This window comes from Squalius cephalus, assembly GCF_949319135.1.
Source record: "Squalius cephalus genome assembly, chromosome: 23".
Classification (NCBI taxonomy): Eukaryota; Metazoa; Chordata; class Actinopteri; order Cypriniformes; family Leuciscidae; genus Squalius; species Squalius cephalus.
The window spans coordinates 12281646-12309007 of record NC_137144.1 but is presented as its reverse complement, the minus strand read 5'-3'; the positions used below and the strand labels follow the sequence as shown (position 1 = coordinate 12309007).

Below are 27362 nucleotides of genomic sequence, written 5' to 3'. Positions count from 1 at the left end.
GTGGCCAGGAGGCCCTAAGCAGCCGCTTAGTTCGCTTATGCCTCGGGCCGGCTCTGCTTAGGACACCAAGTTAGACAGCCACTAAAAATAGGTGCATGAAACTACCAAGCATTTTATCTAAAGCATTTGCATTGTTCCCAGTGAATGATTTTTACAATGATTTTTTGGTAGATGTCCTGAATTATTAATCAAGTTCACACTAGCCTGTATCATTCAGTATAATACGTTCCCAAACATTCATTGCATTCTTTCTTCCGAAGAACTGCATTGCTAGTAGACACACCTTCTAAAGCAGTAGTAGACTATAAAGCATTTAATCTAAGCAAGTAAACTCATGTTGCCTTAGATTCAGCTTCTTGTCAAACACATTTCTATAGTCTGATGTGAAGAGAGTGTGTCCTGCAATGAATCTACCCATCATTCCATCTCATACAGAATGCTGTATTCTGTACATGACAAGCATAAATCAGCTTTCAATGCAACATAATCCCTTTTTTCTCACACAGCCTTGGGGCTTTTCTTCCTTCTCTCTCTCTCTCTCACACACACACGGGAGCTCAGGTGTGTCTTTACAAGCTTCAACTTTCAGAGTTATTACTGCACAATCCATGACTGGCAGCTACAGGAACGCGCGTACCCACAAGCCCGAGACCACAACACGGTGAGATTATCAGCAGAAGACCCCGTCGAATCGACTTTAAACTATCCGTCCTGGTCAGTGTAAGTGAGATTGTGGAATCGTTGAGTCATTTTTTGTGTAACCAGCTGTGCTGCAGTTTTAAGAATAATACAATGAGGTGTAAAGTTAAAGTCAGCGCTTTGAATTGTTCTCTATAGAATACTGGACTATGATGGATCTTCGGTAGAAGTTCAGTCAAGTCTTCATCCACATGCTATTTGTCTTCAAATCTGCTAAGGTATGTGTAAATATTCTGTTACAGCTGATGTAATGATTTCTTTGGTATACTTTTTATGTAACCATTGTGGGATGCACTGTTATTTTAGTATCATTCAAATGCTATTATAGTTTTTATTCAAGTTTTTAATTTCCATTGTACTTTTTTTTGTGTGAAATTTTTGCCAATTTTTTATGTTAGCAACTTTTATTTTATAATTTATTTTATTGCATTTTAAAACAGTAATTTAGTTATATTTTTATACTATAATTTAGTTGTATTTTAAAATGTAGTTTTATGTTTAGTACGTTTTTATTTTATTTTTTATAATTTAGTTGTTTTGATGTTTTAGTAAATAACATTTATTTTACTTAATATAAAAAAAAAAATCTGCAAAATTACTGTAGTGGCCAAAAGTGATGTCCGGCCTAAGAAAACTGACATCTTCACCCTTTATTGAAATATTATTTAAATATGATTTTTGTAAAGCATATTGTAGTTGTGCTTTGAATCAATTGTTTTATTTGTGATAACGCAGTAAAACATGCCAAATTGTGTGGACATCATTTTTTGGACAGGCTGTCATAGAAAGAAATTATGAACATGCAAAAACAAGAGAGAACCAACAAAATATTAATAACTGAAATGTATGCTTTTTCCTGTCAGCTTTTTGTTTTTCTATGCATTTTGTTTATTTTATTTTTTTGCATAGTAAAATAAAATCTGTAGCTGTAGTTTGCCTTTTTTGCCAAATAATTTTAGTCAGATTAATACCTTAACCAAGTTATGTTTTGTTCTTCCATCATATTTAAAAAATATACAATATTTTCCTCATATTTTGATGGTTTATTTATTTATTTAGTAGGGACATTAAAAACAATTATCCCCTCCGGACATCACTTTTTGTATGTCTGAAAAATAAAAAGTGAAAAAACATGTATTGAAATGAAAAACGAGGGATAAACTGTCCTGTCCAAATAAAATAAGTAATATTATATTAAATTTGAGCACAATTTGATTGACTTTAATGTAGTACCATCTAGTCTGATGGCAGGACGTAGTTGCCTGGCAATTACATAAATGTCCAATTTTTCCTGTAGTTGCAGGATCTTCAGGCTAAAAGCAAACTAAGGCTTGAATGATTATCTTGTTGTTGCATGTTTTAAATTGCTGTTTCGTCACACACAAGACTTGAACAGAAGCCCTCCTGTAAGTTTGGGCTGTAGTCGAATAAATACATTGTGGCTTTCTTGAATGAAGTTTGACTTTGTGGTGAATGATCTACTCTGTTAAAAAAGACTCTTCTTTGTGTGTCATAGATGTACTGATAGGCTCTACAGAAAAATGATCAAATTACAGGCTCATCTCACACTACCATAGTCAATGGATGTCTTTTAGAGCAGTGCTTCTTAAATGGTTTTGCTTGAGGAATTAGATTTTATATTAAACATTAAGAGTACTCCCAGCAGAGTCCCAAAATTGAAAGTGCTGAGAGCCTGTAAGTCATAGGTGTCCAGCTGATTGCTTATACTTGAAATTTACTCGTTTTAGACACCTTGCTTTAAACCGGTAGCAAACCTTGAGGCAAGGGCTTTGTTTATTGAGACATATTTCTCACATTGATTTTGTATCATATTCCTCCTCCTCCATTCATTCCTCCATCTTTTCTCTCTCCTCGTGCACCCATCTGTCCTATAGGCCCAGCAATGCAGATCCGATGGGAGACTTCAGCGTTCCTGCTTCTCTGTAAGTCTGCTCATGTCTTTGACATTGCTGGAAGCTGACAGTGAAATTACTCCATATGATGCCAATCATATAGGAAACGTGTGATCACTTGCCAACTTTGGATTGAAAATCTGCTTCATACTGTGCTTCACATGTAAACTTTTTGTCTTTCAAGTTTCGTTTTTATTTTTGAAACTTAGCTCCAGTCTAGTTTCGAGAGAGAAATGAGGGATTATGTTCTTATATAATTATTTATAATTAGTATATATATTATAATTATGTGCTGTAGAGTTGACGTATTTTTGTAGGCCAAATTTTCTAATTCCACAAATTTTGTACGATTATCCAACGGAAAAAGCCAACTAGAAAAATCCTATTGGGATTTTGTTGAAGGAACCAGGGTGATGCTAACTTCCGCAAACAAAAATACTTTATTACCGCAGCGCTCTACTCAATATTAATGTCTTGTTTATTGAATAGTTCACTATAATCTAAATATAATCGCTATCAACTTAAGACGATGGGTGCTTTCTAAACACAAGAACTTTGAAAACGTATCTTTTGCATCAAATCAGTGGTTCAAAGTCACGTGATTTCAGCAAATGAGGCTTCGTTACTTCTTGAAACGTTTCAGAATTCCAATAGTTCACGCTAGATGGCAATTGGTTTATGAAAAATGTCATTATATGTTTGGTCTGTACTCTCATTGGATTTATAGCTTCATGGCCAACAGGTGTTTTGGTCCCTATATATTTTAAATGTGTATATCTGCTAAGCTTATTTGTTTATAGTGCACACTAGCATAGAGAGGTCATCAAAGTGAACATACATGGACTAAAATAGTTAATTTAATGGGAGGGGCATTCTGATTGAGCATTTGATTGGACACAAATTGGTGGTACAGGACGAGTCATCAATATGCAGCTAACTTTATTACTTGAGGTTTAGTTAATGTGAAATCTGAAATAACTGAGCATTTGTGATTTATAGTGATAGCAGCTCCAGTCCGCCTCCAGGATGAATGTGTGGGGAATTCGTGTTATCCTAACCTCGGTGACCTCATGGTGGGCCGAGCCGCCCAACTCACTGCTTCTTCAACCTGTGGCCTCTACAGGCCGCAAAACTATTGTATCCTGGGATACCTGGAGGTCAGTTGTAAAAATCGCAACACTTCGAGGGGTCTGAATGTCAGTGAGGGGCAAATGTCTTCAGAGTATTAAACCAGAAATGAAAATAGAGTTGCTCCCAGAACATCGCTTGTTGTGTTTTGCAGGGAAAGACTTCTCTGGGATTTGGTACTACACTTCACTTTGAAACTTGGAAAAATACTTTGAAAATTGTCTTTAAAACCTGACGAAAATACATTACCCTCTGGAATCTGAGTACAGTGAAGCAGTATTTGCTTAACATCTTCCAAATCCAAACTACCCAGAATACAGTTCCATCCCAAAATGGTCCCTTTTCAGCACCCACACTAAGATAAAAGAGACATGCTTTTTCCCTTTTTTTCAGTGTGGATTGACAGCACTCTGGCCAACCCTTTGGCTAATACATACTACAGACAAGTTCTGATGTGCCTTCCTGAGCTGTCGTATAGGTCATTACCTCTTCTCTGCCACAAGACTAATTTATGCCTGTTTCAATATTCCGCTTTCCTCCCGCCCCATACCTTCAGCCCTGTCTATACAGGTGATAAAGCTGGTATGTGGGTGTGTCATTTAGCACTCATTTTGTATATTTACAGTACTTTTCTTGGCTTGAAGAGACCACCGCAATGGTGCTTCCAATAACAGGCAATATAAATAAAAGGAAGCTGCAAAAAATACTGAATGCATTTCGGTTGGTTTCTCAGGTGTTAAAATTAGATTATTAATGTGATGGACAGCTCTTGTTCGTACATGCCCGCAACTCAGACGTACCCCTTGCATATCCCCCCTCATTGTCCCTACAATATTCTGCCTTACTTCAGAAAATGCTTTTGAATTCTTGCCAGGAGACACTAATTATATAGAATAATACATTACTGTGTAGGAGCTTCTGCAACTTACTCCCAGCTGTATGAAGTTTTTAAAGGAATAATTCACTTGGAAAATCCTATCTTTATTTGTTCATTTTCTCATGTTGTTCCAATCCCATAGAAGTTTCTTTTTTCAATAGAACACAAAAGGTGATTTTTTTTTTTTCTTCTGAAGAAGAACATCCTGGTGGGTCTTTCCCATATAATGAAATTGAATGAGGACTGTGTCTGTCAAGCTCCAAAGAACCCCATAAAAGTATAAGACTCTAAGCGCTATATTCCAATTCTTCTGAAACTTTTCACTGGTTTTGTGTGAAGAATAGTATGAAATGTAAGTCATTAATCACTGAAAATCTTGCCATCCGCCCTTACTGTCCTTGGCGAGTTCATGAGGGAAGTAGTCATGTTCAATCTCAATCAGATCTTTTCAATAAATCAGTTTACTAATTGATCTGGGGTGTGCCAAATATAGAAGATCTGTCATTTACCTTGTCATTCATAACATAGTCCAACTGTTTCCAGAAACCATAGTTCCAACATCCAAACATCATCGCAAAGTTGTGTGATTGACCTGTGACCTGTGGTTAGAAGCATAGTTTCTTGTTAGTATGGCATGTGGACTTTTCCAAAGATCATTCCTTTGAGCAAAATAATCGGTATCTTTCATTCCATACATTTCCATACAATTTCACCACTTGATAGACGTCATTAATAACAGTTATATTTTTTAACCAATGGGATGTGCAACAAAGTTACTATGGTTTTGGGAAATAGTCGTGACTAGCAACTTAATTTCTCTAACAATGCATCGTTGTATGGTAGTTGAACAGCGAGTTACATTGTTGTACGAGAAACGCACCGCTGAATTATTCATTTATGAATCTGATTCAGTTCTCAAGTTCAGCAGGCATAACAGCCCAATGGAAAACTGGTGAACAACCACTTAAATGTCGTTGTTCAGCACACTAAAATTGTTACATATTGCCATTTAATAGATTCTATTGCCCTTTATCTAAACAATTTAGAATGATCGCAAGTGCTTCACCTGTGACTCCAGGAGCCCCTACAATCTCCACCGCAATCCCAACAGCCACCGCATAGAGAACATCATCACCACCTTCCAACCCGAACGCAAGATGAGGTGGTGGCAGTCTGAGAATGGTGCGTAACTTCTTCGCATGAACTCAATAGACTCTTTGTCATTAAATCCTTGTTGGTATCCTGAATTTAGACTTAATTTTAAAATCCTAGGTGTGCATGAAGTCAGCATTCAGTTGGATCTGGAAGCAATGTTTCAGTTTAGTCATTTGATATTGACATTCAAGGTACATTCAGCGCTTCCCATATGACAAATCTTATTCAAATAATTTAATTAATTGATATTTGGCATGTGATTGAGCAAACTATTTGATAACATGCTCTCAAACAGAGTTTCCGACCTGCTGCCATGTTGGTCGAGAGGTCAAAAGACTTCGGGAGAACCTGGAAGGTTTTCCGTTACTTCGCAGAGGACTGTGCCAACTCATTCCCCGGCGTCTCTGAGGAGCCAGCAGACAGTCTTGATGACCTCATCTGTGACAGTCGCTACTCTGGGGCAGAGCCATCCACCGATGGAGAGGTATAGTATCAGAGCAATCCTGAAATAATCCAACCTCTTCAATGACTTACATTTAACATACATACATTTCAGGTTAATTCTTACTGTGCTTTCCATCCAGGTGGTGTTAAAAGCCTTGGATCCAAGTTTTGACATCCATGATCCATACGACTCTACTATACAAGGTTCATGTCTCATTGAAGGTGTTGTTTGTTTTAGAAATAACACAGTAATTTAGATGTCAAGCCAGGATGATGCCTAAAGGCATGTTCAACAAGTGAAAGGCCTTGATATCTAAATGATGAGCTCATAGTGTGCTAGACACATTTAAAAAAAAAAATCACTGTAAAGAAAATTTACACTGTTTAAACATGTCATATCATAGTCTGTTTCATTGGTTCTCACCTGGGCTTTTTTCAGGACCCAGATTAATTAGAGATGCAGTTATATTAAAATAGTATCAATAAGCCAATAATTATAATGGGCGATAATCGATAAATGGCCGATATTAAAATTCCATATTAAAAATAACACGCTAAAACTAAAATTAAATGCTACAAAATAATTTAGATGTCAAAAATTTATAGTGTACAGTAAAAAAAAAAAAAAATGCTTATTCATTTTGAGGTTTGCTAAAGATTAAAGAGAATTAATAAAAAAAACTTTATAGTGTACAGTTTAAAAGAAAATGCATATTCATTTTGAGGTTTGCTAAAGATTAAAGAGAATTAATGAAATATGTATTTTTTTAAACTAACTTTAAGTGAGGAAATCTAAACGTAAAAATAGAGGAAATGAGCTGCACAATTAAATATCCAATACTGATAAGTGAAAAATGTGTAATATTGGCCAATAACAGATACAGTGCCGTTATAATATCAGTTACAGTACTTCTTATGGTCCTCAGAGCTGATCACCCTGACGAACCTCCGAGTAAACTTTACCCGTTTGATCACCCTGGGCGACACGTTGCTCACGCGACGGAGGAGGAACCCACAGGATAAGTATTATTACGCCCTCTATGAGATGGTCGTTCGCGGGACCTGCTTCTGCAATGGCCACGCCAGTCAGTGCGTTCCCGTGGATGGCACACGTGGAGACACCTTCAGTGAGCCTGGCATGGTGAGCATACTCCTGCAAGAAAGAAAAATCACATATGAGATCTCCTTAATGTCTGAACTGTTTCTCCTAGACAGCAGTGGTTTAAATGGAGATTAATGGAAGCATTACTTTTCTTGAGACCCCATATAGTCTCTCATGTATCTTCTTGACACTTTCAGAATGTCTCATACTGTGCTCAGATAGCGCAGTCATGAAAAGTATATATGAACTCAAACATACAAAAATGCTGTATAAAATACCACAATAACTTTATCTCTCCTAAACAGTGAGACGTAACACTCACCCTTTACTTGTAAATGAAATCCATCCTCCGATCCTTCAATTGTGACAAGTGTCCTGATGCACAATGTACCGTTTCACGGTCAAAATCCTCTGCGTGATCGAGGATGTGCTGGAAAAGCCTGACCAGCTCAGCTCTTTTGTCATGGACCGTGCCCACCAACCTGGAGTTAAAGTTCCATCTCACCTGAGAGACCCGTGGCAGCCACCTCTCACAAAACTCATCCAGCAGTTTTGTGCGCTTGGGAGAACGTGTAAAAAATGCAGACAATCCACCCAGATTCACAAAAAAAAAAAAAAATCTTGCAATCCTTAATTTCCTTAATCTTGTGAGACATCACAAGATTTAATGTGTGTGCATAACAGTGCACAAAAAGAGCCCGAGGAATGTCTTCTTTTACCCGCGCATGTACTCCATTAAGTCTGGATGCCATTACAGCGGCTCCGTCATAACACTGTGCCACTAACTTTGTTTTGCAGTCATAGCTGCCCAACACTTTAAGTACTGAAGCTGCTAGATCATGAGCTCGGTTTTTTCCTGTGCCATCCTCAAACTTTAAAAATCTTTCTTTAACTCCGATGTCAGTAACATACCGGAGTACAAATGACAGCTGTGCAGCGTTGCTGCAATCGGTGGTCTCATCCACCATAACTGCGACAAACTTGGTGTTGGTAATCTCTTTTTTGATGGAATCATTTAGCACCTCAGCAACAGCATTTATGAGATCGTTCTGAATTTTCCCCGATGTTCCCATAAAAACGGTGGCCGTGGCAAGGTGGTGTCGCAAGTCAGCATCGTATTCTGATAGCAGAGACAGTAACTCCAAGTAATTACCTCGATTCAGCGACTCATTTCCCTTGTCATGTCCCTTGAAAGACCATGCTGTCCCAAAAAGATGACACAATCAATGAGGTGCTTCAGTATGTCCCGGTTTTTCTTCACTCTCTCATTGTGCAGACTTCTCTCTCGTCTCTGCTGGTCATCCAGCTGCAAATCCACTCTGGACTCACCAAAGGTCTTCAAATGTACCACCGCTGTGAGGAGACGCTCGGATGCCTGGTGTTTGATAGCTGCCTTGGTGAAGCTATTAAGGCTGTTAAAACCCGTATCACTGGTATTAAAAAGCAAACACGGCCAGCAAAATAGCTTGTTCCGCTCAGTGCTCGCTGTTAGCCAGTCATAACGGTCGTTGTTACCCTCAGTGAAGTGCCGCACAAAACCTTTTCCGGCCTTGGTCAGCCCATCCAGCTTAGGTGTAGATCTTCCTTCCGAAATGATCTCTTTCTTCTCTCCAAACGAACGCCTTGAAAAAGGCACACGAAGGAGATCGAAAACAGGATCGATAAGAGGTGTGAAGGCAGCGGCCATAGCTCAGTTCACTGACATCGCTCACAACCCGCCAAAATTTCAAACAGGTGATGACATCACCTGGGGTTAGCGCCGACACATCGCTGGCCCCCTGAGGTGTTCTGTCACTACACATCAAAATTTGATTGGCTAATGATACACATCAGTCAAAGTTATGATAAATGGAAAATGGCAGCTTCAATGGAAGGCTAGCTATACTACTAGTGCTGGTCCACGGAGCTGTGATGCGTTTTGATGACATATGGAAAATACAGCTCAGCCTCACAAAAAATAACCATATTCTTTCTGGAAATATATAGATATATTACTGTGTATATATAATCTATATATAGATTTTGACAGGGCCAGCAGAGAAGGCCCTGATGGCCCTGACAGCCCACCTCTGATATATATATATATATATATATATATATATATATATATATATATATATATATATATATATATATATATATATATATATATATATATAATAACACATTGGTGGTGTTTGTGGAGATTCCCCCCTTCTATGTAAAGCGCTTTGAGTGCTGAGAAAAGCGCTATATAAATGTAATGAATTATCATTATTGTTCTGTTATTTCTGTAATTGTGGAATGTTTTAAGTATAGTCACATTCTTTACTCTTTAGACTGTTTCTGAACAAATATGTATTTATATTTATTTTTTAGGGTAGTTAACAATAATTACTATCTGTCATACTTCAGTGTAGGTTTGCTCTACTTTTATACAAGCCTTTTTTATATTAAATTAGTAGCTTAGGTTAAAGAAATTATCTATGTTTTATAATAATTGTGTCTGTTTTTTTATGATCCTTTGATATTCACCTCTTTTTGCTCAAGGTGCACGGTAGATGTGTTTGCCAACACAACACCGTAGGCTACAACTGTGAGCTCTGTCAAGACTTCTACCATGACGCCCCCTGGAGGCCAGGGGGAAAAACAGACTCAGATGTTTGCAGAAGTAAGCATACTCAGCCAGACTATTGATAAAGATTTGATAACAATACATAAAATATAGGCACACACATTAAAACACACTGGGAGTAACAATAAAAAGCCATATGTGACTCCTCTTTTAATGTTTCAGGCTGTAACTGTCATGGCCATTCAGAGAAGTGTCACTTTGACCTAGCACGCTATCTGGCCACTGGTGGGGTTAGTGGTGGTGTGTGTGATGACTGCAGGAATAACCGTGTAGGATCTCAGTGTGAGCTGTGTGGGCCGTATTACTACCAGGACCCTCAACGTTCTGTGGACGACCCCAACGCCTGTATACGTGAGTGAAAAAATCCTCTAGACTTACAAATAATTTATTCTACTGTATGTTTTACATTGTTGACCTCTAAAGTAATACTTCAGGAAGAAAGGCTACTTAGAGGTTTCCAAAATGTCTCTATTTTGTTCTATTCTATGCCCAGCTTGTGAATGTGATCCTGATGGCTCAGTGGACCGTGGTGTGTGTGATCCAGTGACTGGCCAGTGTGTGTGTAAACAGAATGTTGAAGGAGAACGCTGTGACCGCTGCAAGTTTGGGTTCTACGGGTTCAACCGGGATGAACCTGGCGGCTGTCAGTGTAAGTGTTCATTCACCCACAAAATAGAACTTTACAGAGACATTTCATACTCAATAGCGTGTAAAACTGAGTTTGAATAGCTAAAAGTCGGACTTACGGTTAAGTCCATCCATCTAATCTGGTGTCAGCCATACCTGCTGCAAAATCAAGTATAAACCAACATGAATTCCATGTTGGTCTAGGCTTGTTAGAGCTGGTCTAGCTGGTGGACCATCATAGTCAAGTCAAGTCACATTTATTTATAGCGCTTTATACAATACAGATTGTTTCAAAGCAGCTTTACAGTGATAACAGGAAAATGATGAGTTCTCCTCTGGCCAGTGAACAAACATTGTGTGATTATGATTCAGATCGGGATAGCATAGTCATGCTGTTCTCAAGCAAAACTGGTATAGCCAGTAACCAGAACCTCATACTGGTCCCAGCATGCAAAACTTACCTTATGCTGGTGACCAGCAATGATGGATTTTTCAGCAGGGATGTAAGGTCACAAGGTCAGGAGTTTTGAATATCTGAAAGTCTTTGTATTCACCTACTTGCAAAATGTATGCATTCACTTAAGCTTTTATCATGTCTTTCTTCATTCATGTATACATATCCAGTGTGCAGGTGTAATTTCATGGGAACGATACGCACGGACAACCCTTGTGATCAGACCACAGGAAGGTGTATTTGTGAGCACTTTGCTTACGGCCCACAGTGTGACCAGTGTCTGGTAAGCTGAACCTCTCCATCAGACCACAGCGTCTAAACTTAATAATTTACACTTGAAAATTTTAATGTTCTACTATGATTTCCAATTTCCTAGCCAGGTTACTGGGGTCTGGGAAACACAGTCTATGGCTGCTTACCTTGTGACTGTGACATTGGAGGGGCCCTAAGATCTGAGTAAGATTCTCAGCAAACCACTTACCTCTGCAGCAAACCACATACCTCTGATTAATTGTTTACAAGACAGTATATGCATATACTGTTTACACAGATGTTCCTCTGTGGATGGCCAGTGTGAATGCAGGCCTAACATGGTGGGCCACAAATGTAGTGATCCAGCTCCTGGATATTTCCTGGCTCCTCTTGATTTCTATATTTATGAGGCTGAGAATGCAGTGCCTCTGGTGAGAGATTGTGATTGGCTGGATGTGATTTCTGTAATAATTTATATTTTATATTTGCGGTCACACTAGACTTTGGACTTTGGCAATGGTCACAATATGACATTTTTAAACACATAATTCAACATATACTACATCTAAAATATAAAGTGAAGTACAATCTACTTCACTTTATTGCAACGCCACAATCCTACAAAAATAAAGTTTGCAAGGTCATAATTTTACCTTTGTATGTCAAGTTTAGTTAAGACTAGAAAATGTCAAGTGGTGCAACTTACTAAAACATAAATTTATTTAGGAATTTATAATTCATGTTATTTTTATACAAAATTTTACCTTGAAAAATATATTTAAAAACTTTTTTTTTTTTTAAATAGGTGTGCACTTGTATTTGGTATAAGGAAAATATGTTATTACTTTTTACTTCTTGTTATACCACATTATAATTTTACAGTCATTAAAAATTGTAATTTTAAATTGTATATTTAAAATTTTTAAGGTGATTCAACAGAAAAAATGTAAATACTTCAGCTTTCATTTTCTGCTTCCACAGTCGGCAAATTCTCCATTTATTCAGGCCCCAACAACAGTCTACCTCCCAGAACAGATACCTGAACGACCAGCCAAGCTCCCTCTATGTCCCTTTGCTCCGAAACCCTCCCCAATACCTAATAAAGAACCTGAACCCCAAACGGTGAAGCCAACTTCGACCCCATACAACCCCCATGTCACCTTGCCCGTCTGTGAACACTACTTCAGAGAGAGGGGTTATGACTTCAAGATTAGTAATGGAAGGGTTGTGGTGTACAAACCTGAGAAACGGAAAAGACGAAGACGAAGACAAGGCCAGGTGAAGCTTGAAATGACAGATAAACAAACTGTCCAAGTTATAATGCTACAGAATTGAATCTGATTGTCTTACTTGGTTGTTCCCATGCAGAGGACAATCCCCTTTGAACCAGGCTCATCTCTACAGATCATCCAGCGAGAACGTGTCTCAGATCAGTCTGTCACTTGGACTGGACCGGGTTTTGTCCGAGTTCAGGATGGGGAAGGACTCAGATTTACTGTCAGCAATATACCAGCAGCTCTTGATTACTATGTAGTTATCCGCTATGAACCAGAGGTCAGCCAGTCCTTTCAATCAATATTTGAATATCAACGTTTGTTTGAAATGTTTTGGTCTATTTCACATTTATGTATTCTAAACTTTATCTTTGCAGTCCACCGATGATTGGACAGCTATTGTGAACGTTGTCCCACTTGGATCAGGGGATGGACGTTGTCAGAATGACCCATCTGACAAAGTGTTTACTCTTTCAGGCTCTGGAAGGTGAGAAGATTTTTGTTGGGTTTATTTTTGAATGTATATAACATAAATTATTAGGTTTCTGTCGACTGATAGTTTACTAAGGTTATATTTCACCCAAAAATGAGTTTACTTACACATAGTTTACTTACCCTCACAACGTCCCAAACATATGAAATTCTTTCTTCTGTAGAATGGAAAAGAAGACGTTTTTTAAGTGTTAGTCAATGGAGTCGAATATTTTTTGGACTCCAACTTTCATACTATCCTTTATGTACTATGTTTGTACTATTCTTAACCATAAATACCAAATAACATTTTTAATGTATACAGGACAGCCACTCTGGATCTACCAGTGTGCCTCAATGATGGTAATAATTACTATGTGGACGTCGCTTTTAGAAAGCAGCACAAAGCAGGCCCTCAGACCAGCTCATACATCCTGATTGACTCTGTAAGATTTCAACCGATCCAAATCATTGAAAATTATAAATTAGAAAACTACTAAACAAATTGCTTTTGTTTCGTATATTTACCATACTTATTTACCCCTATTAACTTTCACCATAGTTGGGCCTCATTCCCAAAGTGGACTCCCTCCCAAACGTCTGTTCGCAGTCACATCTATCTCAGTTTCAGCAATACCGCTGTATTGAGTTGGGAGCACAGGCAGGAGAGCAAACCCCATATGAAGTATGTGAGAAGCATATTGGAAGCATGTCTGCCTTTATTCACAATGGTGCAGTGGGTGAGTATCATCTAAAAGTACACCACTGATATACACAAGATTCAAAATCCATGTCACTATACAGTATGTATACTATGTGTATCTGTATAAATCAACAGCTTGCAACTGTCATCAAGTTGGAGCGTTTAGCTCATCATGCAGTAAATTCGGTGGACAGTGTCAATGCAAACCTAATGTTATTGGCCGTTGCTGTGATTCCTGTGCTCCTGTGACGTACGGGCTTGGACCCAATGGCTGCTCACGTAAGCCATATTCTCTCATGTCATCTCAGGCATATTGTGACAATCTATATTTCAAAGTTGACATGAAATAATCTGACTTAAATTCCTACTGTCCTGATATCATGAGTTCAACAATTCTCTTAAAATATCAGAAATGTTGATCTTTTATGACATGGTATAATTCAGGTTTAGTTTTAGATAGTTTAAATTTGAACTTATTTTGAAAATAAACATTTCAAACCCATATGAAATGTGAAAACAAACAAAACATTTTTAAGAACATGGCACTTGTGCTCATTTTTTTATCTTGGATATTTCTTATTTTTCATTGACCTTTCTAGCATTTGACTGTGATCCATCTGGCTCTACCGCTGAACTGTGTGACCAGACAACTGGTCAGTGCCCGTGTCGAGATGGAGTAACTGGCCGTCGTTGTGATAAATGTTACCCTGGTTACTATGGGTTTCCCCTGTGCAGACAATGCCAATGCAACAGGTTGGCTGACATCTGTGACCCCATCACTGGAGACTGTTTGTACTGCAGGGAACACTCCACGGGACCAAACTGTGAAAGGCAAGAGAGGATTTGAAATAAAATAAATAATATTCACTGGAATTTAGATGCTAATGGTCTTTTTCTGTCCTAGCTGTAAAGATGGTTATGTTGGTGACCCTGTCTCTGGGCAGCCATGTGAGCCATGCTTATGTCCAGATGTGGATGGAAGTGGACGTTTCTTTGCCATTTCCTGCAACAAGGATCTGTACTCTGGAGCCCCAAACTGTGAATGTCTGCCTGGACATACAGGTCCTTGTTCACGTTCATTCATAGCATTTCCGAAACCATCAAAGAGTCTTCCAGTAACCTGTTTGATGTAACGCACAGTTAGGGAACTAAAGATACAACACTGTTTAAATCGTGATACATCGTGAAACACTGATACATCACTTATTTTATAAATCTTACCCTTTCTCTTGCAGGCCAACACTGTGACTCCTGCGCTCCTGGTTATTACGGTGACCTGAGGTTGCCAGGTGGCCGATGCGAGGAGTGCTGTTGCAACAATAACATTGATTCTCGAGATGGTGATGCATGTGATGCTGTGACTGGCGAGTGTTTGCGCTGCATACACAACACAGAAGGGCCGCGATGTCAGAGCTGCAAAATTGGATACTATGGCAATGCTCTCGCTCAAGACTGCAAAGGTACAGGTTTTGAAATGTTTTAAACTCAAATGACAGTCATCGAAAATCAATGTGACCCTTTCAGTTTTTCAAATAAATTGTCAAAGGGTACCTCAAAGGGTACATTCACTAAAAATGCTTAATGTGGCTCAAACCAAGGAGAACCAAATTTCTCATGTTTCCCTTTCTACCAGCAAAACAACGACACTGCAAAAGGGAAAGACAATGTGATTAAACTTTTTGTCCCATTCATAATTGATGAAGAGAAAACTGTTAATGTGGCCCAGAATATAAACATACACATTTTAATGTTTATGTCTTGATGAAATGAAAGTAGCAACAGATATTTTCTTCCGTATTGTGATGTACATCCACATGTAAGGGATAATTGACCTATGGCTAAGCCACGCCCCCAAACCCGATGAGCCAATCATAGTGCGCATAGCTAACGCAATACACTCGGACATTCTCCGCTTCCACGTCCATTGAAATGCATTGCAGTTAGTCAGTTTTCATTCGTTTTTATGTTTTTTCTTGTCATTTTAAGTTTAAAATGGTCAAACGGTGTGTATGGGGTACATGCAACTCCGACACTAGGTATCCCGAGAGGCTGGGCGACGGTGTGTATTTTTTGCCCTTTCCCAAGCCACATCTCACCCGAGATAAGTGTCTGCTCTGGATTAAGTTATGCGGTAGACCACCACCTAAAAGAAAAAATCGAGCTATGCTAATATGGAGCTTTAAGCTAGGTTTAGATAAAAAAAAAAGAAGCTAGTAGCAATTACCATAGCATATTTTACAAGTCACATCAAGTTAGATTAATAAATTGAAAGTAAATCACGCTTCTTACCCAGCAGTGCATGAACAATGCTGATCCTCTATCTTGTTGTCTGAGATGGTGATGGCAACGATATGCGGTTTATCACGTTTACACTGTAACCTGTACATTTTTGCCTGGAGCTGAAGCTTTTCATCGACCTTCTCAACAATAAAATGATTAATATAACCCTCCAATGCATAGTTAAGGCCCTTTTGGTGACTTCGAGATGATATATAATCTTTCTGTCTCCAAAAATCATCAATTGCCTCCTGTGAAATGTCTCCTACTGTGGCAGCTGCCATAGCGCCTGTCACCGAATGTTGAAGGTTTGTCCGAGTGAGTGGAGGGGGCGTGGCTTAGCCATAGGTCAATTAAAATTAAAAAGTAAGACGGGATTTAGTAGGTGTGTATTTGGTTATAGATTGGATTTTGAATTGTGGGCACTGCATCCAAAAATGAATGCGAGCTTGTAGTTGATTGTAGAGATGTGAGTTTTGAGTGGACTAAATGATCGGCATATGTCACCCAAAAGAAATCTGTTGTTTTGACCATAAGATCAAGTTATGACATGCTGATTAACCATTACAAGGTCAAAAAATAATGGATGAATCGCTCACATTAAAATTTATAACATGCATTTACAAAATAGATAGGGTGAAAATGTGTTTCTTTCTATGGGGGACAAAATGCTTAAAGTCCCCCTGTGGTGAAAATCCAGCTTTTAATATTGTTTGTATGTCTATGTGGTGTTTTAATATGCTTTAAGACAAATCATGTGCAAATTCATGTCAACACCATTGGAGTATTTCCTCCTTAAAACTGCAGTGTGAACTAGAGCCCTGCACGGGCCTCAAATCTAGGCCCGAGCCCGGCCCTGGCCCGAGACGCTCAGGCCCTAGCCCGACCCGTGTCCGACAGCTCATCAGAATTATCAGCCCGAGTCCGACCCGAGGCCGTTTTTTTTTTCTTTTTTTTTTCACAGCGGCAGACCGCCATTAAAATATGTCCGTTTTGTAAGTTATGTTTCTTTTCTTTTCATTTCTTTATTAAGTTAATTTAGACAAATGTTTGGAGCATTTAAAAAAATTAAAATAAATAAAAAAATGACGACCAATCAAGCCGAGCCAACAGCGAGTAAAACATGTTTGATCAATTTAGCCTCTCAAATCAACGCTAATACTTTACTTAGCTACAATAAAATCCATAGATATAAAACACTTCAAGCATATCACACAGACAGTTAGTTTAATGTTTATTTATTAAACCACAGTGAGTAAATTTTTTTGAAATACTGAGGCAGGCTCAGGCTCGCAACAGCGCTCGCAAACGAAATGAGCAATAGTCAATCTAAACAAATTAAATTAAATAAATCAAAAACAAACTTGCAGGTTATCTTACCTCAAAAATGCACCACAGAACATGGCCATTCTTTTTTCCAGTAGTTTCCAACAGTTAAACGAAAATAAAGTCCAATCAAACGAAAAACATCAGTAGTTTCCAACAGTTAAACGAAAATAAAGTCCAATCAAACGAAAAGTTAGAACAGTCTCTTACAGAGCATCGTGGAGAAAAAGAATAGCATCCACAGTGGAAGATTTTAACCCAGTCCTCTCTTCTATCACTCGCGATTTTTCTCTTAATATTCTCCATTATTTGCACATGAGGTGAATCGTTGGTTGCGCTGACGGGAAACCTTCTGTGTGTGTGCGTGCGTGCGTGAGACTGTCATGTCAATCATATGTCAGTGTAATTATAAGATTATGAAAGTTATGAGGTTATTAAATGTCTTTCTTGTTTTTCTATCGTCGACGTCAACTTCTCATATTTTTTTTTTTAATTAATGTCTAAAAATATAAAAAGAAGGATAACCCAAAAAAGGTCCGAGGCCCGGCCCGCATGTGAACTATGACGTGAAAATTGGCCCGAAGCCCGGCCCTAGGGGCGTAAAAAAGTCGGGGCCCGTCGGGCTCGGGCTGAAATGCAGGGCTTTAGTGTGAACCAAAGACAGTCTCAAAAACGCGGTTTATAATCGCTGGTGTTTCTGACGTCACAAACGTTGACCTGTAACCAATCAGGTCAACGTGTGATCGTCAACAAATTGATCTCTCAGCTGGTGTGTGTGATTGGAGGCGGGGCTAATTTGCATATACTAAATAAATCAAGGGTGTAGAGCAGTGGTCTTCACTATTTTTTTCATGAGAGCCACACTGATTGGACAAAGTCAGTAGGAGAGCCATTTTTACCGCAAAGTATAAAAAGTTACATCTAGTCATAAATACCATGTCTGCTTATCAATCTGTCACCCCTGAACAGTCAATATGCAATGCAATAAATACAAAAGGGTGAAAAAAAAAAATACTCTTTATGATTTACCAGTCAAATTTGTAACTGAGAGGAGATGATTTCCCTTAATGACAAAAAAAAAGGAGGATTTCCAGAATATATTCATCCCAGAATGACCTTAAATTATTTTTTTCTACATTAGCCCATCATGTATCTCACTCTTGAAACTACTGCGGAAAAAAAGACACCTACATTTAAAACATTTTTTGTTCATAGAAAAAATGTTTAAATATGTAATTTTGGTGATCAAAGATGAGTTTTAAGGGTCAAAAGTATTGACTACAGGGGGACTTCAACAAATTACAAATTTTGGCATCAGATATTTATTCTTGAGTCTTTTATATTTTAACATGGCACTAAAACGCCTTCATAAACAACATTGGTCTTGTTTTTATTGTATACTAGAGTGTTCTTGTGACCGGAGAGGCACAGATGACACAAAGTGTCCACCTGGAAGCCCCTGTTTCTGTGACCAGGAAACCGGCGAGTGCCCATGTCGCAAAGGTGTCAAAGGAGCCCTTTGTAATGAGTGTGCGGATGGATACTGGAACCTGGATGGGGAGTCTGGGTGCGAGCCTTGCAATTGTGACCCAGAACATGCTCTCAACTACGCCTGTGAAAAGGTCAATACTGTATCTTGTGTTAATATAATAATTCATACAATAAATTCACTTTTCACAATAAGTGTCTTATCACAAATGGCTTCAACTCCTTCACTTAATGTCCTCCCAGATCACAGGCCAGTGTTTCTGCCAGTCAGAGTATGGAGGCAGAAAATGTGATGAGTGTGGGCCGAATCACTTTGGAAACCCAGATATACAGTGCATATGTAAGCTATTATATGCAGTTTTATTTTCTTCCAAGTCACTGTCTGCTGACTAAAACAAAAATCTCATCCTTCCTTTAGCTTGTGACTGTAACATGGAGGGCACCATTTTTCCAGCTTGCGACACTTACACCGGTGAGTGTTTGTGTAAGCCAGGGGTGACAGGCCTTTTCTGTGATGAATGTGCCCCGGGTCACAACACCAACTTTCCTGCCTGTGAACCCTGCCATGCCTGCTTCCACCTCTGGGAGAAAATCGTCTCAGATATTAGAATAGATGCTGAGAGGATAGAAACTATGATGCCTTGCCCTGAAGACTATCGGCCTCCATCTGATCTACAACACTTACAGGATTTGTTGGAGAAGTTGCAGAGTCTTCTTAACATGACTGCTCAGGATGAGCTTGAAAAACTAGAGAAGCTCTTGGCACGCATTAGGTATTGCAATGTCTTTACACAATTTAATTAAAATACTACAATATTTCTAGGTCAATGACATGATGCTCATTTTATTTTAAATCTATTAATTTATTAAAATATACTGTATACAGTAATCTTTCTACAATGAAAGCCTCTATCTTGCATGGTATTCTACTAACTCCTTAGGAATGAAACGGAGACCATTGACCCAAACATAATCATTATTGATCCAACCGTACTTCTCAACACTGACATCGACAACATCCGCCTTGAGTTCAATAGGCTGTTGAAGAATCTCAGAGAGAAGGCAAAAGAGGTTCCAGTGACAGATGTAAAAGCTAATGGTTTGTGTGTGAAAAGTGTTAAATCTCAATGAATACCACCATTAAAGTTGTTATGGCTGAATCATACTGTCATTTGTGAACAATATCATTACAACACTTCAGTTTGACTTTTAAAGGCGCTACTATGTAACTATTGTGTGTCATTTCTTCAGATATTTTGAATAAGATCAAAAAGCTCTATGACGAATTCACTGACAGCGTGAAGAAAGTGGAAGCGGCTAAAAAGACCCAAGAAGCCTCCAGGAAGACAAGAGAGAATGCCACATTGGAACTTGCAAAGTGTCGCATAGGAGAAATGGATAAGCTGGAAAGGAAAGTGAAAGCTCTGAGCGTTGCCAATCTCAACGAGGAGGTGAATGAAGAGTAAAACTGTGGTTTTGTAAAAAAAAAAAAAAAGAAAAAAGAAAAATCACAGTGACAAATCTTTCTGCCGTAGATCTGTGGGGCTCCAGGTGATGTAGAATGTGAGAAAGCAAAATGTGGTGGAGCTTTGTGTGGGATGTGCGGGGGGCCGGCCTGTACGGGGAGTTTACCCATCAGCCTCAATGCCTCCAAACTGGCAGAGGTGACCGAGAAGAACATCACTGCTCTGCGCAATAAACTCAAAGAAGATGATGCGAAGGCATGTCAAAAAACTTACCAGGACATTCCTACTCTTGCATACTCTTATTTATAATTTTTGAATACATATACTTTACTGTTTTGTAGTTCAAATGTTCTATATTAGGGTATCCAGAGGAACTTAAGTTGTTTTTCAGAAGCCACAATATCTTTCTTATCCTTTTATCTTTAACTTGTAGACCTCATTCTGTTTTCTTTTCTATTTACAGCTCATGAACACCTCAAAAATGACTAATTACATCAAAGATCAAGCAGAGGAGCTGATGAATAAAATTAATCAGACTAAGAACAAATATGAGAAGGAAAAGACTGACACCAAGAACCTCATAGAGAAGCTCAATAACTACCTAAGAGGTAAGGCATCTAACAAATCACTTGCTTGCTTCTGTTAAAAGCTAGCCTGGTCTTTGATCATATCCAGTCAATAAAAGTAATTGGGTAGTTATTTTATCATATACTCACCTCAGGTCACTCTCAGACAAATCAGAAGTAGTATCTTCATTTTGTGGAGAGCAGAAGCAAAAGCAGAGCTCCAAGCTTCTCTTTTTCATTCTACAAAAGTAGACAGTAACAAGTGTCAATGACAAAATTATCATTGATATTCCTTGATCATGTGAATTGAAGAATTTAACTTACCCTCAGCTATAGCACTCAAATCTTATTCACACTTGTGCTAACCTAGTGTTTTACAAAACATATTTTCCATATACAATACAATTAATATTTTACTATGAATGAACGGTTGTTAATGCATCTGTTTAGACCAGGGATGGGCAACTTCGGTCCTGGAGGGCCACTGTCCTACAGAGTTTAGCTCCAACCCTGAAAAAATCACCTGCCTGTAATTTTCTAGTAATCCTGAGGACCTTGATTAGCTTGTTCAGGTGTGTTTGATTAGGGTTGGAGCTAAACTCTGTAGGACAGTGGCCCTCCAGGACCGAAGTTGCCCATCCCTGGTTTAGACCAACACAAACATTTGCATGCCGTCAATGCAATGTTTTTTTTAACATCCAATAATCTTTGGGGGGAGGAAGTGATGCGGTCACCACCTCCCGAAGAGCAATCCCATCCATCTCCGGGTCGCCCGTCCTAGGGCCACTTACCCCTGGCTTTGCCGCCCCTCTTGGCGGGGGCCTGGACAGGCGGGGCGGCCTGCCTGTGGCTGGCTCCTTGGTGCCGCTTAGGTGGAGGCTGCTGCTGCGGCGCGGGAGCGAGGGCAGACGCAGGAGGAGCAGACTGAGGGGCCGCAGGTAATGGAGTGGAGGCAGCTGACCACGTTAAGGAACCTGACTTTGTCTCCCTCATGTCAGCTAGACACAGCCAGACATGGCGTTCCTGGACCACCATCGTGGACATCGCACGACCCACCGACTGCACGGTCACCTTTGTTGCATGAAGTGCAAGGTCCGTCGCGGCAAGAAGTTCCTGAAGAACTTGGGGATCATGACCACCCTCGTGCAGGTCCTTCAGTGCCATGGCCTGATGTACCTGCAACAACACCATAGCGTGTATGGCAGAGACAGCTTCCCCACAGGCTTTGTAAGCCTTGCTGATTAAGTCTGATGAGTACTTACAGGCCCGGGAAGGGAGACACAGCTCTCCTCGCCAAGTGGAGTTAGGGCACAATTGCATGGCAACGGCCCGCTCCACTGGCAGGATGCGCATGTATCCCTTAGCCGTCCCATCATCAAGGGTGGTGAGGGAGGAGGAGCCACCGGGACGGTTTCTGGCAGTGAAAGGTGCCGTCCACAACCCAGTGAGCTCCTCATGCACCTCCGGGAAGAAAGGCACCGGGGTGGGTTGCTGAGAACCAGCGCACGCCACCCCGAGATACCAATCGTCCAGCCTCGAGGGCTCGGAACACGGTGGAGGGTTCCACATGAGCCCGATCCTGTTGGTGGCCCGGGAAAGCATGGCCATCATCTCCCGGTCCAAATCGGGCACCGCTGTCACGTCTGACCCACCCTCCGATGCAGCGATTGACATCTGTTCATCATGGGGAGCGCCGAAGGAAACGACTGGTACACACCTCGTGGATGGTCCAGCATCCAGGTAACGGATAATCCAGGTAACGACTGCATCCAGAAACACACTTAAAAAGATGCGCTATACCCCTGTAAGCTCTTTTAAAGACTGCTCTCTTTGGTGCTGAAGCACGCAGGGGAACAGTCGCAGCGAACATGGACAGGAATGTGTACCTGTCGTGCGCTGTCTCTCTCGCTGGCGACCTTACCAGCCGTAAGAACAGCCTTTCAGCTCTCTCATGGCTCACCTTACCAGCTGTAAAAACAGCTTTTTTGTTTTGCTCAATTTTGCTCAGACTGGAGAGGTCCCGTTGAGAGCTTGCTCGTTCTCGTAACACTCTTCTTTCAGCAGAGTACACAGCATCGAAGTGCTCGGCTCCTGTAATCACACCTGCTGCTCGTTATATAACCGCACTGCGTGGCAGAGCAGCTGTTGCAAATGATTGCACGCCAACGTGCATTGGCTCGTTTAGTTTCACTCTAAGTAGATTGGCCTCTCTAGCGAGATTCCTATTCGTCGGTCACGACGTATGTCGATAGTGACCGACTGATAGGGAACAGAAAGTTGTGCACTGCTGCCTTTGTGTACCACTGTAGAGAGTAAATTTGCATTCTTATTCTGAACAGACAAAAAAAAAAAAAAAAAGAATGCCCCACAGACCTACGGCAGAAAGATTTGTCACTGTGATTTTTCTTTTTTCCAAATTTCTGTGCTAAAAACAGCTTCATTCTGTCAAATGTCTCCAGATCATATAAATTTGGTGTGGCATGAGGAATTTTAAGATGAAACGACTACTTAAGTTTACATTTACAATAAAATGAAAATGTACATTGTAAAATGTAAATTTAGTTGAGTGTTGTACCTCAACAGATGAGATGGTGAGGCCAGAAGACATTGAGAAACTGGCCAATGCTGTGTTGTCCATTCAGCTACCCAAGTCCCCTGATGAGATCAAGGACATGATTGAGAACATCAAGAAGATCTTGGCAAACATCACAGACTTCAACGATGATCTAGAGCACTTAGAAAAACAAGCCAAAATTGCAGAAAACCTGAAGGAGAGGGCCAAAGAAATCTTGTGAGGCTGTAGTAATGAATTCTATGTCTCACATCTGTAGTTTAAACTATTTAAGTGCTTTATAAAGCTAAACCTGTGGTCACCAGCATCACTAATCATGTTTGGTTGTTGTATAACCAGGAACAGAACCAAGGCAATTGATGTAAGGGAGATAGAGAAAGTACTGAATGATACAGAAGAGCTCAATGACAAGATAGTCAATGATCTGGATGAGGCTGACGAAAACAATTATGCTATCAGTGGCAAAGTTAATGAGGTAATGATTTATTTTGCTATACAATGCATGCATGTTTAAGGAATCTTTCAATTAGTGATTCTGTCATTCACTCACCTCCATGTCATTTAGACCTGTATGGTGTAATTTCTACACACACATCATGACATCAGACATGTGGTCCACACCATTTTATTTTCTGTGATCTATCCCTTTAAAATGAATACGAAATTATAGTTTAGTTTATTTTGCTCTCAGTGTTATCACCTATTATATCACCAATATACTGCTTAATAACAATATTTTCTCATCAATGTTAAATAGACTGAACCTAAACTGAAAAACATTGAGGACAATTTGGATTCGACTCGAGCCAAAAAGTTATTGGATGAAATCCAGGCCTTGAAGAATAAGACGGAGATGAACAGAGCTCAGGGGAAGGAGGCCAAAGATGCTGCCAATGCAGCTCTCGCCAGTGCCAATGATGTCAACGATGTAAGTCTTACAAGTACATATATTTTATGTAAATATGCAATATGTCGGATGTACAAACATACGTAACTGTTTAAAAGTATAATCGTAGTAACTGGAAAGATGTTGCAGCTGCCTTTATTTAGCTAACCTTAACCAGTTCTGTTAAGAGTTGATTGCTTTTCTACATTTACAGGATCTTGAAGAACTGAAAGAGCAGTTTGAAAAATTAAAACTGAATAGCACAAACCAGAATGTTAATGAAGAGGCTAATGAACGTCTAAAGAACATCACAATGGAGGCAGAGACGCTGGCTAAATATGTGGAAGATAAAATGAAGAACATTGAAGGTACAATATCATCAAAACAGAGCAGTATACATCTGGATTTAATGGTATGACGGATTTCGATATGTGAAATGTTTCTTTATCCTTGGTGTTTCTTTAGACTTGGAGAAAAGGATTCTGGATGCAATTGAAAGAAAAGAGGAAAAGATGAAAGATTTGGAGGCACTCCAGAAGGAGGCAGATTATTTGAAGAACTTTATTGTTGACAAAGTGGAAAAATATGATCTGTGCTCCACTTAAGCCTGCAAGGGTTTCCCATCCTCAAAATTAGTGGAATCATTTTTAGTGTTTGCCATGGGAGAATGCTGAAGGCAACGCAGGACAAAACTGCCTCGGACTAGGATTATGGGATAAATGCAGCTCTTTTATCTTGATCATTTAAGACAGGGTTCCTCAAATCCTGGTCCTGGAGCGCCACTGTCGTGCAGAGTTTTGCTCAAACACTCATCAAACTCACATACCTGCAATTTTCTTGTAACTCTGAAGAGCTTGACTAGCTTGTTCAGGTGTGTTTGATCAGTGTTGGAACTAAACTCTGCAGGGCAGTGGCCCTCCAGGACCGGATTTGAGGAACCCTGATTTAAGGATTTGCTGAATCTAGTGCTACAAACTGGTTCTCATCAAGCACCAGGAATGCTTTATGGTTCTGTCCATTTTTTAATCTGATGTTTTTCTTTAAGTATTTTCTTTATAGTATATTTTTAGCAAATTATGGACAGTCCTGTGTTTGACAATGTCATATAGGGAATGTACAACCCTGACTGTCCACTAGAGGACGCAAGAGTAAAATTAAAAATGCCAACTACATTACACAAACCATGCAGCATTGTTTCCTGCACTGCTTGAATCTACAGTGGCACAGCAAAACAAATCATAATTTACTCAAGTTATGAGTTTGTTGAATCGAATGAGATTGCATTGACCTGGATTACCTTGCTCCTTTTACTTCATCCTGCATTAAGAACTTACGTGTTTTCTGGGGTCAGAACCTCAAATTTGAAAAACAAACAAATGCGGTGATTAGTTCCTGTTTCTTCCAGCTACGTCTTCTCTCTAAGATTAAATCCTCTCTGTCTGAGAAAACCTTAGAGATTGCTATCCATGCGCTCATTACATCTCATTTGGATTACTTCAACTCTCTTTACTATGGCATGACCAAATACTCTATTGCTCGTCTCCAATTAGTACAAAATGCCGCTGCAAAGTTCCTCAAAAGAAAACGTACATTTGATCACTGGTGATAAGAGACTTTCATCTGTCCCCAGATCACAATTAAAGAATAGAGGAGATAGAGCCTTTGCTATTGCCGGCCCTAGGCTGTGGAACAGCCTTCCGGTCTACATCAGATCGGCGCAGTCTTTAATTGTTTTTAAATCTTCTCTTAAAACCTACTTTTTTTCTTTAGCTTTTAATTCATTGTGAGCTTCTATCATGAATGTGTGGTTTTGCCCTGGTCTTTGGTCAGCCATGTTTGCTGTTTTTAAATGTGCTATATAAATAAGAACAAACTTGAAACTTGAATTGAATGAGATAAATAATGACAAAAATAATGACGACAAAACCTATTTTTCAAGTGAGTTGTCCTCACTGAGTAACAATGATTCTTATGAGCCAGGTTTTAAAATGAATCAATCAAAAAGACTCATGAATTTAATGTTTGATTTAGACTTGACGAATCAGAGATGCATATTTAATTACTGATTGATTCAGATTAGCTTAGTCTGAGCTATTTAAGCATATTCCTAAGCTTCCTCCAACAGTTCAAATGCTTTTAAGTATTTCCATTGTTTTTGGTTCATGGTTAAGTAATTAAAACCTCTATAGATTAAAAATCTACTTCAGCATTACTTCCAGAGTTCATCTCTACAGCTGCTCCATGCGCAATAAGATAAGTCAGTCAAGTTTAGACGCCTGCTGCTTGTGGAATGTGTTTGTTTGTCTCTCGCAGGAGGTGGAGGGTCTGTGCTTTTGTTCTTAGGTGTTAATAGCCTCTCTGTTTACTGTTGAATTGCAAAACCAAAGGTAAAGTCCCACTGATGATATTTCATTGATCTGTCTGAGTGGATCTTCCCCCATTTTTAGCTACTTAAGTGTTGTTGAGACATTTTATCTGAGATCATTTCATCTTCACTTGTTTTAAAACAATAAAAAAATGAAAAGGTGCAGTTGTTACCTTATAGTTATTTCTACCTGATCTGATTCTTAAAAATGACTTTTAGGAGTAACCTGTAGTCAGGTTAATTCAGATATATTAGTGTTTTTTTTTTTACTTGAATACAACTAGTTAATTTTGGTGTTACAATCTGAAGTAATTTTTTTTTAGTTACCTGACTGAACGTTTTTTTTTTTTTCTGGTGTAGGTCATAAAGTCTGTTGAATGGGTAAACTGTGTCATTCTGGTTTCTGAAGGATCTACAGATATGAGTTGTGTCACCTCACCTAATCTCTTCCTGAAGTTTACAAAGAGAAAACAAAGAAAAACGCTAAGTGAATTGGTTACAGGATGTAGGGTAAAATGACCTTAAGGAATCAAATGTGCTTAGGAGAACATGCCCTCCATCTACATAACTGACCACTTTTTATTGCCTTAGGAATACACTAATCAAAAGCTCTGGGTTACTTCTTAATGTCTAAAATTACAGAGTATTGTTTTTCTCTGCCTTGTCATTTGGATTATTTCACTAATTTAGCTCAGCCGAGACA

At 39.3% G+C, this 27362-nt stretch overlaps 1 protein-coding gene across 1 annotated transcript; it reads left to right on the top strand.

Annotated features, from left to right (window-relative positions):
- The first annotated feature begins 570 nt into the window (after positions 1–570).
- On the top strand, positions 571–26585 carry lamb4 (laminin, beta 4). The gene is made up of 36 exons (XM_079859990.1): positions 571–720; positions 838–917; positions 2595–2642; positions 3612–3769; positions 5664–5799; positions 5890–5963; positions 6068–6256; positions 6357–6420; positions 7143–7357; positions 9848–9968; positions 10095–10283; positions 10426–10581; positions 11184–11296; positions 11390–11469; positions 11564–11696; positions 12247–12543; positions 12634–12819; positions 12917–13026; positions 13336–13456; positions 13573–13750; positions 13849–13992; positions 14313–14544; positions 14618–14775; positions 14949–15173; positions 18721–18938; positions 19048–19144; positions 19223–19577; positions 19746–19903; positions 20056–20255; positions 20340–20525; positions 20734–20878; positions 23420–23627; positions 23748–23883; positions 24166–24336; positions 24509–24662; positions 24760–26585. Exons 3-36 carry the CDS (start codon positions 2603–2605, stop codon positions 24897–24899), a joined length of 5487 nt encoding a protein of 1828 aa, XP_079716116.1. The 5' UTR covers positions 571–720; positions 838–917; positions 2595–2602; the 3' UTR covers positions 24900–26585.
- The last annotated feature ends 777 nt before the right edge of the window (positions 26586–27362 follow it).